The 15,612-nt window shown below is 42.6% G+C and overlaps 1 protein-coding gene across 10 annotated transcripts in view; it reads right to left on the reverse strand.

Moving 5' to 3' along the window:
- The window catches only part of COP1 (COP1 E3 ubiquitin ligase), a 213,123-nt gene that overhangs the window by 173,093 nt on the left and 24,418 nt on the right, over positions 1 to 15,612 (reverse strand). For all 10 annotated transcript variants that reach the window (XR_005226628.2, XM_043552652.1, XM_037907998.2 and 7 more), the window contains exon 6: positions 13,529 to 13,597. Coding sequence is in view for 9 of the 10 variants with exons in the window: in XM_043552652.1 (XP_043408587.1) it covers positions 13,529 to 13,597 (69 nt within the window). In the remaining variant the exon portion in view is untranslated. The remainder of the gene's footprint in view (positions 1 to 13,528; positions 13,598 to 15,612) is intronic.

Here is a 15,612-nt window from a genome sequence, read left to right on the forward strand (position 1 = left end):
ACCTGCCCTAAGTAAGGATTGGTCTCATCCTACTCCCTGGAGAGTTCATATTGCTAAACACAAACCATAATATTTAACATAATTGACAGTCTTTGGAATAGCAGTGGGCATTTCAAGTGAGGACAGGCATATTGGGAGAGCTTTGTAAGAGCCCAGAGCCTATATGAGGAGGGGTGTGGTGAGTCAAGACTGAGGTGTACTACAGTCAGGTGGTGCTGCTATAATGTTTAAGCGGCAGATAATAGTATTAGTCTTATTTTGGTGAGTTACTAAGTCTATGCACAAACATTTTAAAAGAAACAAGTCTACATCAAACATTCAGCCAGCTAAGCTAAGTAGATGAACATTCAAACACATCAATTTAGACGTCATCTTGTGCCATGACATGTCTAAAGAACTGTTTTCAACATGAATATTTTATGTGGTTTAGCTTTAGTCTAACAAAAATCCTTAAGTCAGTTTGTTTTCATTTTGATTACACCCCTCAATGGATAACTGAATTATACTTTTCATCCATTGTAGGAGGTTTTAGAGCCAGGTAGTTCTTATCCGATCTCTTTTTCTCTGACTAGATAGCCTCACTATTCATAGTAAAGTAACTCCTCACTTAAAGTCCCAGTTAATGTTACCTTGCTGATTAGAGAACATGCTCGTTTAAAGTTTCGCAATGCTCCCTTATAACTTTGTTTGGCAGCTGCCTGTTTTGTCCACTGCTTGCAGAAAGAGCAATTCGTTGCAGCTAGCTGGTGGGGGTTGGAACCAGGGTGGACTTGCAGCCCCCCTGTAGATCTGGTTCCTGCAGCCACCCAGTAATTGCCAGCAGTTCAGCTGTCCCTCCCCCCTGCCATGTGCTGCTCCTGCCCTTTGCCTTGGAGCTGCTCCCAGGAGCCTCCTGCTTGCTGTGTGTGTGTTTGGGGGAGGGGGGGTGAGAGAGCAGGGGGCTAATGTCAGGGTGTCCCCCTCCCCCCTGCTCCTGCCCCGCCCCCCCGGTTACCCCATCTCTATAGAGCAGGGGGAGACACTACAGGGTTCAGGACAGAGGGCGCTTGTTGGCAGCAGCTGCTATCTCAACTTACTGATCTACCGTAAAAAGGCAATGTACTTAAAGTGGGGTCAGCATACTTAAAGGGGCAATGCACATCTCTCTCTCTCTCTCTCACACACACACACACACACACACACACACACACACACACACACACGGTGTGTGTCTATCTGCCATGCTGTTTCCCCTCCCTCCATTTGTGCTGCCTTGTAGAGTGTGAGGTTACATTAACAAAAAGGGGTTAACCCTTGAGGGCTCAACGGAATGCTAGTTCACCATTTAGTAATAAGACATTCCCTGGGAAATATCCCACCCTCTGACTTCACCACGTCTACCAAGCTTCACAATCATCACTGCTGGGTATAGTATTAAATTGTTTGGGGGGCGGGGTGTGTGAAATATAGTCTTTTGTCTGGTGAAAAAAATTTCCCTGGAACCTAACCCCCGCCCTATTTACATTAATTCTTATGGGGAAATTGGATTTGCTTAACATCGTTTCCCTTAAAGTCGCATTTTTCAGGAACATAACTACAATATTAAGCAAGGAGTTACTGTATTCCCTCCCACCTTCACCTTGCTTTAAGTTTGCACAAGAAAGTCAGACTTGTCAATCACTGGGACAGTAACTGGCTCTATCCATCTTGGAATAGAGCCACTAAAAATAGTTTCAGAGCTGTACTATACTGAATTTCTGTTAAAATGCATGTAAATCCTATACACAATCTTCTATAGAGCTAAAAAAGGACCAATGTGATCAGGACTAATTAGAGGGGAAATTTTCAATCCAGTGGGCCTAAAAAAAAATGTTAACCTAGCTATACAGAGACCATACTATCTACAACCAGGTCCATTATTCCTAGTCTGGGACTAATTAGCAGTGAAACCCCCAAGCCAGAAAACAAATACTGTATGGACTTTGTGTAGTGCAAACCAGTTTAAAGCTGTGCTTACAGAAGTCTCTACATCGAATTTATAACATCTGACGAATACGTGAACTTAATGCCAAGTAGCTGTCTTGCAAATGTGTAAAACACACAAGTTTTCAGACCATGAAGTCTGATGATCTCTTGTACTGTTTTGTTTGGAAAGGATGTGGAATTTATAAGCTTCTTTGATACAGAATTTCACCCACCTTGCAATGGAGAATTTTGATACCTTGGCTTCCTTCTATTTCTGAATAATAGAGGGTGAAAGACATCTGATTTCCTAAATCATTTAACCCTTTTGAAGTTAAGTTCTTTGCATCTCCACAATGTACCGTAATTTTCCTTTCAGTGAACAAGGTAAGGATAACAGAATGGAAGACATCTTTAAAGCAAGTCCCTAATTTGAGTAAAATGTGCACTAATGAGATGCCACTGACAGAGCTTCAGTCACCATAACTAGGAAAGTCACCATAAAGAGAAATAATATAGCAATGGGGTGAAGTGCTTCAAACGGAAGCTTTATTATAAACATCCAAAGCTGAGTTTAGGAGGCAACTGAGAAACTCATTGAAGATTAATAAGGATGCCACCCTCAAACCACTTGCTCTGTGGATGGTCAATTCACTTTTGTTTGTCCATGCCCTCCTATTGCAGAAACAGAAAAGTGTATATTTGTGCCAGATAGTCACTTTCAGACGTAGAAAAATTCCATGTGTTTAATTCTAGGGCATGGGGAAGATTCAGGGCCTGGAGCGAGCTAAATGGCAAAGCCTTCTGACAAAAGTCATAATCTGCTGACAAGAGCTCAAATTAGAACTGGTTCTAGGGCCTCTGGCAAAACTGAATTTTCAGTTTAGCTGGACCTAAGGCAACCCACACTTCTAGCAACCTCTAGGAAAGAACGAATCCAGAATGACCAAGTCAAGAACCGTGCGGGATAAAATCCCTTGAATATAAGTGCAAGTCCCTCTTATATCAGATCAAGGGCTGCTGCTTCATTACAAAAAAGATTAATCTCAGTGATTTAAGTGTTAATCTGGCTGCAAAAAATTCCATGGCCAATTGTGCCTGAGGACAAGGACAGTCATAGCCACTGATATAGCCACACAGACATACGAGACCCTCAAGAAATATCCTTCAAGTTCTTGAGATTTCTCAACAGTCAAAGTCTCAAATAAAGGCTGCAGGATAATGTGCCTTCCTCCTAAATTGATCCTTTCAGAGGCTCCTGACATAACTAAAGAACAAAGGTGCAATCATATGTGGTAAGAAGTGACAACCTTCTTGTTCTTCCAAGGAAGAGAGACTGGGTAGTGAAAGGTCAAAACACTGAAGGAAAGCAAAGTCCCAGAGGAGAAGATAATTCTAGAGGGGTAGAACTGCATGTTGGGTAGTCACAGCAGAAAATGAGACAGAAGGATGCCTGCTGGGATTCAGGCCCTTTCCTTTGTGGATCCAGGGAATAACCAATTCTTGTTGGATATGAGAAAAGGAGTGGATCTGAAACAAAGGCATCTGCAGGAAAAGCAGGTCCCCCAATGAGCCACTGGACCCGAGTGTAGATGGGAGTCCAGACTACTTGAAAGAGCCCTCAAGACAGCTTTCTATATAGCTTATTTGGGGAAAGCCAGGCCCACAACCCCTTCCACACAAACGATCTGAGTACCTTGGATCCAAGGAGATCCCATTATCCTTAGACTCTTAGGATACCTCAAAGGAGACCCCATTACCTCAGAACCCACAGGCTGCAAGGTGGCCACCTACTCTAGCACATAATCAGAAGCAATTTTTAACTGAATCTCTACTAGATTTAGAGGACCAATGCCCATCACTGGATGTATGTTCATCCTCATGCTTCCTACTATTCTTAGATCCCCACAGTGTAGGGATTGGGTCCTTAGTGTTCACGCAGCACACAGCAGAAAGAGGCTCAGATCCTTATCAAGGCCTCTTGGTGCTAAAGTTAAATAATTAAAATAAAAAGCAGCTGCAGCACCACCATCATTCACGGAGACCTCCAAACTCTTCGGGTCTGTCTACACTGGAAACACACATCTGGGTCAGTTATATCAGGCCCAAGGGACTTGGGCTGCAGGGCTAAAAAACAGTAGTGTAGACACTCAAGCTGGAGCACGGGGTCCAAGCCCCCCACCCCCTTGCCAGGTTTCAAAGCCTGGTCTCCAGCCCAAGCCCAAATGTCTACCATGTTATTTTTAGCCTCACAGCTGAAGCCAAATTAGCCAGGCTCTGAAACTCACTGTGGGTTTTTCCTTGCAGTGTAGACATACCCTTTGAGGACCTGGCTGCTCTACTCACATGCAAGACATTCAAAGACCATTCTTCTAATGAATGCAAAAACATTGGCTAGGTTTAAACCCAAAAAAGCCTCTCAGCACCATACAACTGATCACAGAGAGGGATATTTTGCCAGGGCAAGAAGGCCTGTATGCTGATGGTTTTCCCCAGAATCCAGACAATCAAGGGGAGAAAATCCTACAAGTCTACTACCAGACAATACTTTAAACTATCCTAACAAAAGCTGAGTTCAGGGAAAGGTGAAGTAACACTTTTATGCTTATGTATTTGGACACCACTTTGTCTGAACATGCACTTTCAAGTATCTCATTCAAAGGTGTCACCTACTTACTACAATGTAAACCATAGCTCCAAGGCAAAACTAAGATTCCTACAAACAACCTGAAACCAATGATCCTGCCACCGAAATTTTACAAAGCACAAATTTCAGATCTTTTCCTCTTTGGGATAAGTCTCTGGAGATCATTGGTCACAAGAACCTGAGCAAGACAGACTGAAGCTGTTGATGTCTTGAATGTCCTGATGTGGAACCTTTTGCCACATCCATTGTGGAAGAGCTTAGTTTGCAAAGAATTTTTGAGTCTCGTACATTTACTGGGAAATCCCATACGCTTTTGATATCACAACCTCTGTTATGTCATGAAGCCTCTGAACAACAAGTGAAAAGGAATGCAGGGCTTTCTGGAAGAAGACAGGAGTAAATCCCAGTGGTCTTACTGTTGTTTTAGCCTTACTTGTGAAGTTTGGAATCTGGAGGTTCCAGTCAGGCATGCAGATGGTTGATGAATCTGGAACACCCACTCAGGACAATTCACCTTTCTCTGCAGAGGAGTGGTTTCTCCCCACCCCCCTAGTTGAATTCCCCCAAGGAGGAGAAACTTTCCCTCTTTATTGATTTGTGGAGTGGTGTGAGGATCAAAGCCCTGAATTCAGGATCTTTTAAGCAGAAAGCAGAACTCTTGAGGGAGGAAAGAGACATCATGTGAATCATTAAGAAGGTTAAGTTTCTCTTCCTTATCTATTTTTTAAAAAAATCCTGTCGAGCTTTGGTAATGGAAAATGACTTTGGAGGCTCTTGGACAGAGCTAGGTGGAGAAGCAGTAATAATGCCCCTTCAAGCTTACCTAGGAAAAAAGTGACAGGGGAAGATCACCTACAGTGAATAAATTCACTATTGCCTTTGCTTAGAGAGAAAAGAAAGAATGGGAGATGAAAGTAACACCACAGACTCCTCAAAAAAAAAAAATAGAACCATTGAAGAAAGGTTGCTAGGCACCACAGAATGAGGCTGGACAGTTAGCAGTAACAGCAGCTGAGGCCAGGGCTGGGTGTGGGTGTGGGTAAGAGTGGTATAGCTGTCCCAGGGAGTAAGAAGCCCCTACAGCTTTTTCTGCTCTGGGAAAGATACCAGAAAGTACCCTTGTAAGAAATGGTGCTGTGACTGTACCAGTAGAAACTGAAGTGGCCGGAGATAAAGAGAAACTGGACAACATACAGAGGGAAAAACTCTCCCATATGACGAGAAAGATTTGTTCCTCCCTCCATGAAGGACTGAGTGGATTGGCATTTCCTCTCCTCTTTTTTTCTTCAGTCTTACCCTCTATTTGAGGGGTGGGCAAACTACAGACCGCATCCGAGTATGCCAGCTGTTTTAATCCGGCCCTCGAGCTCCCACTGGGGAGCAGGGTCTGGGGCTTGCCCCTCTCCATGCGGTCCTGCCAGGGAGCAGGGTCAGGGGCTGCTCTGCACAGCTCCCGGAAAACAGCAGCAGCATGTTTCCCCTTCTGGCTCCTAGGCAGCCAGAGGGTTCTGCTCCGTACACTGTCCCTGCCCCAAGCGCCACCCCCACAGCTCCCATTGGCTGGGAATTGTGGTCACTGGGAGCTGCAGAGGTGGAGCCTCTGGACGGGGCAGCGTGCAGCAGAGCCGCCTGGCTGTGCCTCTGTGTAGGAGTTGGACAGGAGACATGCCACTGCTTCCAGGAGCTGCTCAAGGTAAACACCGCATGGAGACTGCACCCCGAGCCACCTCCCCATGCCCCAACCCCCTGCTCCAGCCCTGATCCCCCTTCCACCCTCTGAATTCCTCGGTCTCAGCCCGGAGCACCCTCCTACACCACAAGCCCCTCATCCTTAGCCCCACCTCAGAGCCCGCACCCCCAGCCAGAGCCCTCATCCCCTCCTGCACCCCAACCCCAATTTCGTGAGCATTCATGGCCCACCATACAATTTCTATACCCAGATATGACCCTCAAGCCAAAAAGTTTGCCCACCCCTGCTCTATTTTGTGGTCTCCTTGAGGGGGGAAAAACTGCTGCTAGGTGTGGAGGAGAAAATCCCCATGCTCTGCAGAAAAACCAGAGATGCCCGCAAGTCTATGGGAACAGAATTGGCTGGGTCCTGAAATGGGTGGAGCCAATCCTATCCCAATCTGGCTCTGCCTCCAAGTCAATGCAGCACAGAGAAAACCATAGTAGAACCAGTTAATATGAGAATTTAGTTTTGGTTATATTAACAAAATAACCAAGTACTATTATAAAACTCAGTTATTTAAGCTTCTTTACATATCAAGCTTTTTAATAAGGGTTGTTAGAACTGAATTAGACAACAGTAAGCCAAGAAAATTGCTAGTATGTAGGGAACAAAATGAGACTTTAATCTATTATGTATTCATTGATACATGTGTCTGACTCACTTTGTTTTGGTAGGTTTTGCTCACATGAAAAATTGTAATATAAATATAAATTAATAAAAATTATATTACAAAGGTACTGAACTCCAAGCACTATCAAAGTACATGAGTCCAATAAGGTCCCTTTTAGTATGAGACAGCATCACCAATTTTTCATGTGAGCAAAAAAACCCTACCAAAACAAAGTGAGTCAGACACATGTATCAATGAATACATAATAGATTAAAGTCTCATTTTGTTCCCTACATACTAGCAATTTTCTTGGCTTACTGTTGTCTAATTCAGTTCTAACAACCCTTATTAAAAAGCTTGATATGTAAAGAAGCTTAAATAACTGAGTTTTTAAACACAGGGCTAGGAAAGTCCTACAACAACTATAAATCCACCTCAGGTGTCTTGGAATGTAATCAAGACTTCGTGATATCATGCGAGAATGACTGATTTTTAGTTTTGTCACCACCCCTTGCCTACTCATTATCCTGTCCATGTGTGTGGATAGTAAGCGATAAGGTTCGACAGGTAAAGTGATGAGCAAGAACTAAATCACAACCCTGGAGAATTCATGCTTCCAATTCCTTGCGTTAATCCCACAATAACTATCCTTATTTCTACAATTTCACATCTTCATTACAGGGAAGGAACAAAAAGTTTGAGACATATTGATGAGGCAGAAAGATGACTATTCTGAAATACTGAACAGGCAATTTCAGCAAAGCTGTGCAACACTTCAGGATTACTCTGCTCCTCTTGGATACTCACCCGCTGAAAAATAATACTCATCACATGACACATGGAATAAGAAGGCTCGTTAATTAAATGCAAAAGACTTATAGTATACTCTTAATGTTGCATTTAGAAAAAATTCACAAACTCCAATAAAGATGAAAAAACAATATTTATGTCCGAGCTCTACAAGCTATGTTCTAGGATACGGATATCAATAGACCTCTTTCCCTATGGACAAATATGACACTTGAGATAAGCTAATGCGCTCACACCCATAGATCCTACATTTGGATATATGGGGTCAAAACATTTCCTGCAGACGACAAGACTTGGGACATGATCACTCCAAGGTTTGTGGCCTTCATAACAGTGAAAAGCACAGGAATCTGTCTAAGGAGCAACTGGTAAGGTCTTTCTTTATAGCTAAGTGTACAGTTGAGAGATTTTTTCCTTTTGGTGTAAATGACACTGGCCAACTAAATTTAGAAGTGTTTTTAAATTAAATGTAGGTAAATATACCATGAGACAATGTGAGATTTTTTAAAAAAATCTAAAATTAAATTAAACCAGACCAAAAAAATTTGTATTTGCAGAATGTGGCTGAGTTAATGTTGTTGTGAAACCTTAACTTTTGACACTTATTTTAACTGTGCAACTGTAACTGGTTTTTGCATTTGTTTTCCTTTTTTAAAAAAAGGAGCTAAAAAATATTCCAGAGCTATTTAGCTTGACCTTAACAAGCCCCTTGCTCTACCCCTTTTTCAGCAGAAGAGATTGTTGGGTCGAGGAACTAAGAAGAGTACACTTAATTAACCTGGCATACATATGGAAAACACATGTCCATGTTAAATTTGCACTGCATACAAAGAGATTTTCTATTATGAATGATTAATACATACTTTTCAAACAGTTGTACCTCTGCTTTGTTTAAAAGTTTTGTTTCAGAGCTATTAGTATCCATGAGTTTCAACCTTAAGCCATTTTTGTCCACAGGATTTTTTCAAAGAAAGGTGGTTAGAATATTTTAATTACATGGGGAAAGTTTGGTATTTTTGCACCATGTTTCCAAACAAAAGGATTTTGCTCAAACTTAAAAAAAAAAATATCATCTTTGTGAAGAGATCATGCATGGATAACTTCAGCCCCAAAAGATCAGTGTTTTAGAAAGTTACAAGCATGTGAAAACAAGGAACTCTAATGGGATATTCTTCTGCAATTGCTACAACTTATATTTCCCTTTTAGAGGGCCAGTGAATGCGAAATTGAGAGATGTTTTTGCACTCCAAAGTGCAAGTACATAAAAGTATAAATACGGACCTTCTCAAGAGCATCCAGGAGCATTTGGTTACTTTTCTGACCAAAACAAAAGCTTTTTTATTTATTTCTATTTCAGACCCAACACATCTAAGACAATGAGGACAATACTCTTGTCCTCACACTCAGTTATCACAAATTCTAAATGCAGAATTTTTATTGTTGGCAATGTGAGAGCCCACAAATACTGAACTTGATGTTCTGAATCCAGGATGAGTTTTCAGTTTTAGGCATTGGAAAAAAACATTTTATAAACACAAACTGAGCCAATCTGATCTGGAGCCATCAAGAGACTGAATATAGAATCCCAAGAAGCTACTTTTACAAAGTAACAGTAAAAAGTCAGTAAGACTCTTAGGACTTACAACTTCACAATTAATAGTATCTAACGTATTTGGTGGTTTACAATACATGTTATTCCAACCATTTTATAGGCAGATAACTTGTTCCAATCTCCTTGCAACTAGTGCTGTAGCTGTTTTACTATGTACTTTGAATATGCTGGTATCCAGAATTGCACTGGTAAATTCACTCTGGGACCTTATCAAGTGTACAGTATCAGACAAGGAATTTATCTAGTTTGTCTAGGAACTGCAACACAAGTGTTATGTAAAAATCAACTTCTGTTTAGAAAATCCTGCAATAATGTACTGGGGCAAGTTAGGAAATGTCGCTTCCAAACAATATAATATCTTAAAGGAATATCAAATTATGCCAAAAAAAATCAAAACAGACACTTGCCACTCTCAGAAAAAAGAGCTCCTTTTCTAACCTAAGGTTCCAACTTGCTCTTAGGGTACATCTATGCTGCAAGCAGACATCCGCAGCTGGCCTATGTCAGCTAACTTGGGCTTGTGAGGTTGTAAAAACTGCAGAGTTCCAGAGCTCGAGCTCCAGCCCACGCCTGAACGTCTACATCACAATTTTACGGCCCTGTAGCTTGAGCCCAAGTCAACTGACAAGGGCCAGCCATGGCCTTTAATAGCAGTGTAGACATACGCCTAGTTACTGAGTCAAGTTACAGTTAGTCTTCAAACATTTTTACCATAATCAAATAGCGGAAAAAAGGGTGGTGGCATTCTTTCAAGTTCTACCCATAAAATAATCTCTCCCATATAAATTGCCAAAATGAGACATTCACAATACCATGTCAGACATTCAAAATATGACTGTACATGCCCTCTGAACTCCGGTAGGCATCTTAAATTTGAGCCTTTAGTATGCCCACAGGTTCTTAGCCTCCTGGGGCTTGACTCCCTCTTGACTGGGAAAAATAATGTGGTTATGCTTTCCCAAATGGTCATCCACTGCTGGCATAAAAATGAGACTCACAGGAAACAGAGCAGATTTGAGATTCTCTCTCTCCTTTAGAACATCAGGAATGAAATACTTAATGTTGACGTTTAATCATCATCAGGCTTCTGAATTAGCACCTGACCTGGATGAATGGGGCAGCTCCCAGTAGCTATATCTAAAGTGATTACAATAGAGTAGGGGTGGGCAAACTTTTTGACCCGAGGGCCACATCTGGGTATAGAAATTGTATGGCAGGCCATGAATGCTCAGGAAATTGGGGTTGGGTGTGGGAGGGGGTGAGGGCACTGGCTGGATGTGTGAGCTCCGGAGTGGGGCTGGGGATGAGGGGTTTGTGGTGTAGGAGGGTGCTCTGGGCTGAGACCGAGGGGTTCAGAGGGCGGGAGGTGGAGCGAGGGCTCCGGCTGGGGGTGCAGGCTCTGGGGTGGGGTTGGAGATGAGGGGTTTGGGGTACAGGAGGGGGCTCCAGGCTGGGACCGAGAGGTTTGGAAGGGGATCAAGGCTGGGATAGGGGGTTGGGGCACAGGGAGGGGTAGCTCAGGGGTGCAGACTCCAGGTGGCAGTTACCTCAAGAAGCTCCTGGAAGCAGCGGCATGTCCCCCCTCTGGCTCCTACACAGAGGTGCGGCCAGGCGGCTCTGCTGTGCGCTGCTCCGTCCGCAGGCACTGCCCCTGCAGCTCCCATTGGCCACAGTTCCTGGCCAATGGGAGCTGCAGGGGTGGCGCTTGGGGCAGGGGCAGTATGCAGAACGGAGCCAACTAGCTGCCCCATGTGTAGGAGCTGGAGGGGGGACATGTCAGTGCTACCGGGAGCCGTGTGGAGCGGCCACCAACCCTGCTCCCCGGGAGCTGCACAGAGCAGGGCAAGCCCCAGACCCCATTCCCCAGCAGGAGATCAAGGGCTGGATTAAAACGGCTCGTGGGCCGTAGTTTGCCCACCCCTACACTAGAGGCATGCCTCCACTGCAAAGCTAACTCAAGTGTCCAGCACTCAAGGTTAGCCACAGCTGGGAATGAGCAGCCACAGTGCAAAGCGATAGTAGAATTATTGTGTCCTCACTGGTGCTGCACTCACCTGGGTGCAGTGCTAGGAATTCTTTGTACTGCTGCAAGCTGAACCACTCTGATTCTTTTGGGAGAACTTGTTTGTCCTTCTGGGCATACAGGAAGAACTGTGGGAAGGCACTGAAGGACTACCAGCACTCAAGTGGTTTAGTCGTGCAGGCTCACTGCAAAGTGGGAGGGTTACCAGCCGAAATGGAAACCTCACTCAGGTTTTAGCCTTCAGCCACAGACAAGCCAGCTAACCTGGGTTGAAGGCGTCAAACTCAGATGAAAGGATTGTGTGTGTGGATGGGAGGGGAGCAGGGTAATGCCAGAGTAACAGCCAAGTTAACTGCAGTGAAGACCTATCTTGATTCAAATTTTGGAAGTTTTCTTCACAACCATAACAAGTAGAGGTTTTTGTTTATTTAAGATGAAAGCAGAGATACTGAAGATAGGGTGACCAGTTAGCAAGTGTGGAGGGAAAAAAAAAAAATCGGGACGGGGTAGGGAGGTAATTGGTGCCTATATAAGAAAAAGCCCCAAATATTGGGACTGTCCCTATAAAATCAGGACATCTGGTCACCCTAACTGAATACAAAGATAGGTGCTAAACACAGGAACAAACCAATCCAAGTTCTGCTACCACCCAAAATGAACATACGTCTTTGAGCAAAGTTTTTTCCCCTTCCTTCTTTTAAATTGTGCATTAAGACGTTTAAGAGAAGCAAGTTTAAGAACTACAAAGGGCATGCTTTATAAAGTACAGAAATTAGAGAGGGAAGAGATCCAATAGGTTATCAAAGACCATGCCCAATCAATGCAGAACAGCAGTCTATGTTAAAATCTAGTTTTAAACTACTTAAGTGATAGTGCTTTCACCATTTCATATTGGAAGTTACTCCTAGTCTAATAAACCCTGTATTTAAGGAATTATTCCTGATATTGAACCTAAATTTCTCTCTCAGTTCCATCCCATTACTCCTCCCTAGGGGCCTCATCCACTGAAGAGTGCCATCAACTTCAATGGGCTTTGGATCAGGCCTTATAACTTGCTTGGCCACTCTGGACAGTTCCTCTACTATCATTGGTATTTACAGCCTGCAGATATTTTAGGGTTGCACCCTTGTTGCCCCCCTCACTAGTCAAACAGCAAATCTATACATGTTCTACTTTAACTCTTTCAGCAGAAATCAGCCCCTCCAGATCCCCAGCCATTTTGGAGACTTATTGCAATTCTTTCCAACTGGTTGGAATATTTCTGATACTAAGGTGCGCATCATTGTATAATATTCCAGGTGCAGTTTCATTACTCATGTAGCAAATGGGACCACCACTTCCATGGTTTGGGACATGATACTTACACATCAACTCTCAAAAAAAAAAAACCACAAGGGCGGGGGGAGGAGAAATCCACATGAAGTATGAGTTTGTAATGCTGTATGTTGGTAGAAGAGCCAATTTTCTGTCCACCATCACCTCCATGTCTCTTGTTCCATTTTGGCATTACTACTTCCTAAACCTCTCTTCCCAGACTTTTGATAATCTGTGTTTTGGATTTTTTCTGTGCTATATTACCTTCCTTTTATTTTTCCTATTTTAATCTCATTTTGTTACGTCCTGCCCGTTTTTTTTTTTTTGTTGTTGTTTTTTAAACATCCTGAGTGCCTTTATATTAGTTCTTTGTTCTTACTGATCTTTGCAACTTATCCCCATTTGGTACTGTGACGGAGAGAAATTAACATTCTTCCAGATCCTGAAAGCATTGACATTTTTGATATAATTTTGCAAACAATTTTAAAAGGTGCCTACCAGCCTTCCCTCCCTCACTTTCCATTTTCCCCCTCACACTTGCATTTTGTTTCACAAATTTACCACGAGTTGCCAGCGTGGACTCTTTCCGTGACAATTTCCCCTCTCCACATGTATGCAACCAACAATATGAAACAAAAAGGCAATGGAGGTTAAAGACCGAAGCTGTCATATTTAAACTGATCTATTCTCCTGGAAATCCAGGTATTTCAAATATCCCTCTGCAGCAGAGAATTTTCTCCTCAGTGAGATCATTTCAGGCTGACCTATTTCCCTGCTCCCCCCTTTTAAAGAAGGAAAAAGCCTCACCCAGTAGCAAAAACAAAAACAAAATCTGCTACCTCTCTTTTATTTCTCCTGGCAACCTTGAGGAATTCCATAAGGATTTGTAATTGGGCAGCATGGGACTCCTGTAACAGAAAATTAAATTTAAAGAGAAAAAGTAGATTAATTTTATGCATAACAATTCATAGCAGGCATGGAAACAAATCACTTTCATTTAGAAGTAGGGGAAAGGAGCAGCACATTAAGTCACAATTACAAGAAAGGTGGTTTTGCTTTGCTTCTAGGTTTCAAAGTTCTGGTTGGCACATGGCAAAGTTTTACATTGTAGGACACGAATATTCTCCTTTTGTGTATTACAGGTGGTTAATAGGCAAAGCACATTTTTCATTCTCCTCCCAGGTGGAGTGATTTCAGACCCTTTTGGAACAAAGGTTGCGCATCTTCCACTGTTGGCAGATCTTGAGCTTTCACCTCTAATCAACCAATCAAATGGAATAATTTGGTTTCAGAAAATGACAACCCTTTCCCCAAAGGAACATTCCACAGAAGCACAAAAAGAGCTTTGGTAATGGAAAATAAACTCGCTAGTGAAGATTAGCTGTTGTGGGAAAGGGAAAGAGGTGTTTCAGTTTCCTAAATAAATTAATTCCTTATATTTTCCTTTGCAATGACCCGAAACTTGAGGAGGCAAGAAGGTGACAGGAATGTAGATTCTCTCTATTCCTAACATCAGTGCACCACTAATACTAGATAGACACATGGAAGAGCAATTTGCACAGATCTTAGAAAAATTAGTTTACTGTAGGACTGAGTATAAGCTCAAAGGTGAGCCAGGGGAAGGGGCATCAGGGATCCATTAAGGGGAAAAACAGCTGAGAAGGATGGGATAAACTACTTTTCTGGTCTGGTTCTTTTGCTATCGTAATATGTTTCCAAAATAACCAGAAAAGGAGGTAGGTAAAATTTACAGAGGAACACTTAGTTTTTAAATCTGAATGGGTACCTCCAAAAGTGTAAGTGAAGCATTACTATTCCTACACCTAGATGATGTTTTTATTCTGAAGAGGATAGTCTTATAACTGAACAGGATATGAGCTCTCCATTTCAAAGCTCTCTCCTCAGTCATATTTGTGGTGACAACCTGAAGCGTTTCACGTTTGTCATTCCAAAGCTTCCAGAAGAAAACAGATTTACTATCAAGTCTGACCCCAGCCCAATGGAAAACTTTAAACAATACCCCCAAGGGGTCTGTCCTCTATACACAGGAAAGTACACGTGTAAATCCCCACACAATCTGATTAAAAGACCTCTTACATTTAATCTAGCAATTTTTTTTTTAAACCAGAAATGTAAAAGGGATTTTATTTTAGTGTATTTCATTTCCTCACAGAAGCCAAAACCAAGCAAAAAAGATTATGACTTAATTGATCTTGAAAGCCTCTAAGACAGGGGTCCCGACCCCCAGTTTGAGAACCCCTGAGGGGGTCACGAGGTTATTACCGGGGGGGGGGGGGGGGCGGGGGGAAAGGATCATGAGCTGTCAGCCTCTACTCCAAACCCCGCTCTGCATCCAGCATTTATAATGTTGTTAAATATATTAAAAAAGTGTTTTTAATTTGGGGGGGGGGGGGTCGCACTCAGAGGCTTGCGATGTGAAAGGGGCTCACCACTACAAAAGTTTGAGAACTACTACCCTAAGAGTTCGTTATCAAAAATTATTGTTCTAAAGTCTGCCCACCCATGTATCAACTGCCATCCAATTCCACTTCCAATATTAGACCACTGACCCTCTTACACACACTTTTTCATAGAGTGGGTTGCATTAGGCCTGTCTCCTCTCACATTGTTGGTTTCAGCTGATCGTTTTCCAGCAATACTCAGTTCCAGAATTATACTCAATTACCAATTATAACAAAAATTATACAAAAACAAATAGACTTCAGTTTATTCATAGTGACAGATTGCTTTTAGCTTATAAACTTTCATACTGCTATGATACGCAAGACAACCACGGTTTTCCTTTAAGCATAAAAAGGGAAAGGTCCTAATTTTCAGAGATGCTGATTGCTCATAAATTCTCTTTGCTTCACATTGGGAGCTGTAAGAGCTAAAAATCTCATGTTTCACAGTAATTCCTTCA

This window comes from Chelonia mydas, chromosome 8, assembly GCF_015237465.2.
Source record: "Chelonia mydas isolate rCheMyd1 chromosome 8, rCheMyd1.pri.v2, whole genome shotgun sequence".
Classification (NCBI taxonomy): Eukaryota; Metazoa; Chordata; order Testudines; family Cheloniidae; genus Chelonia; species Chelonia mydas.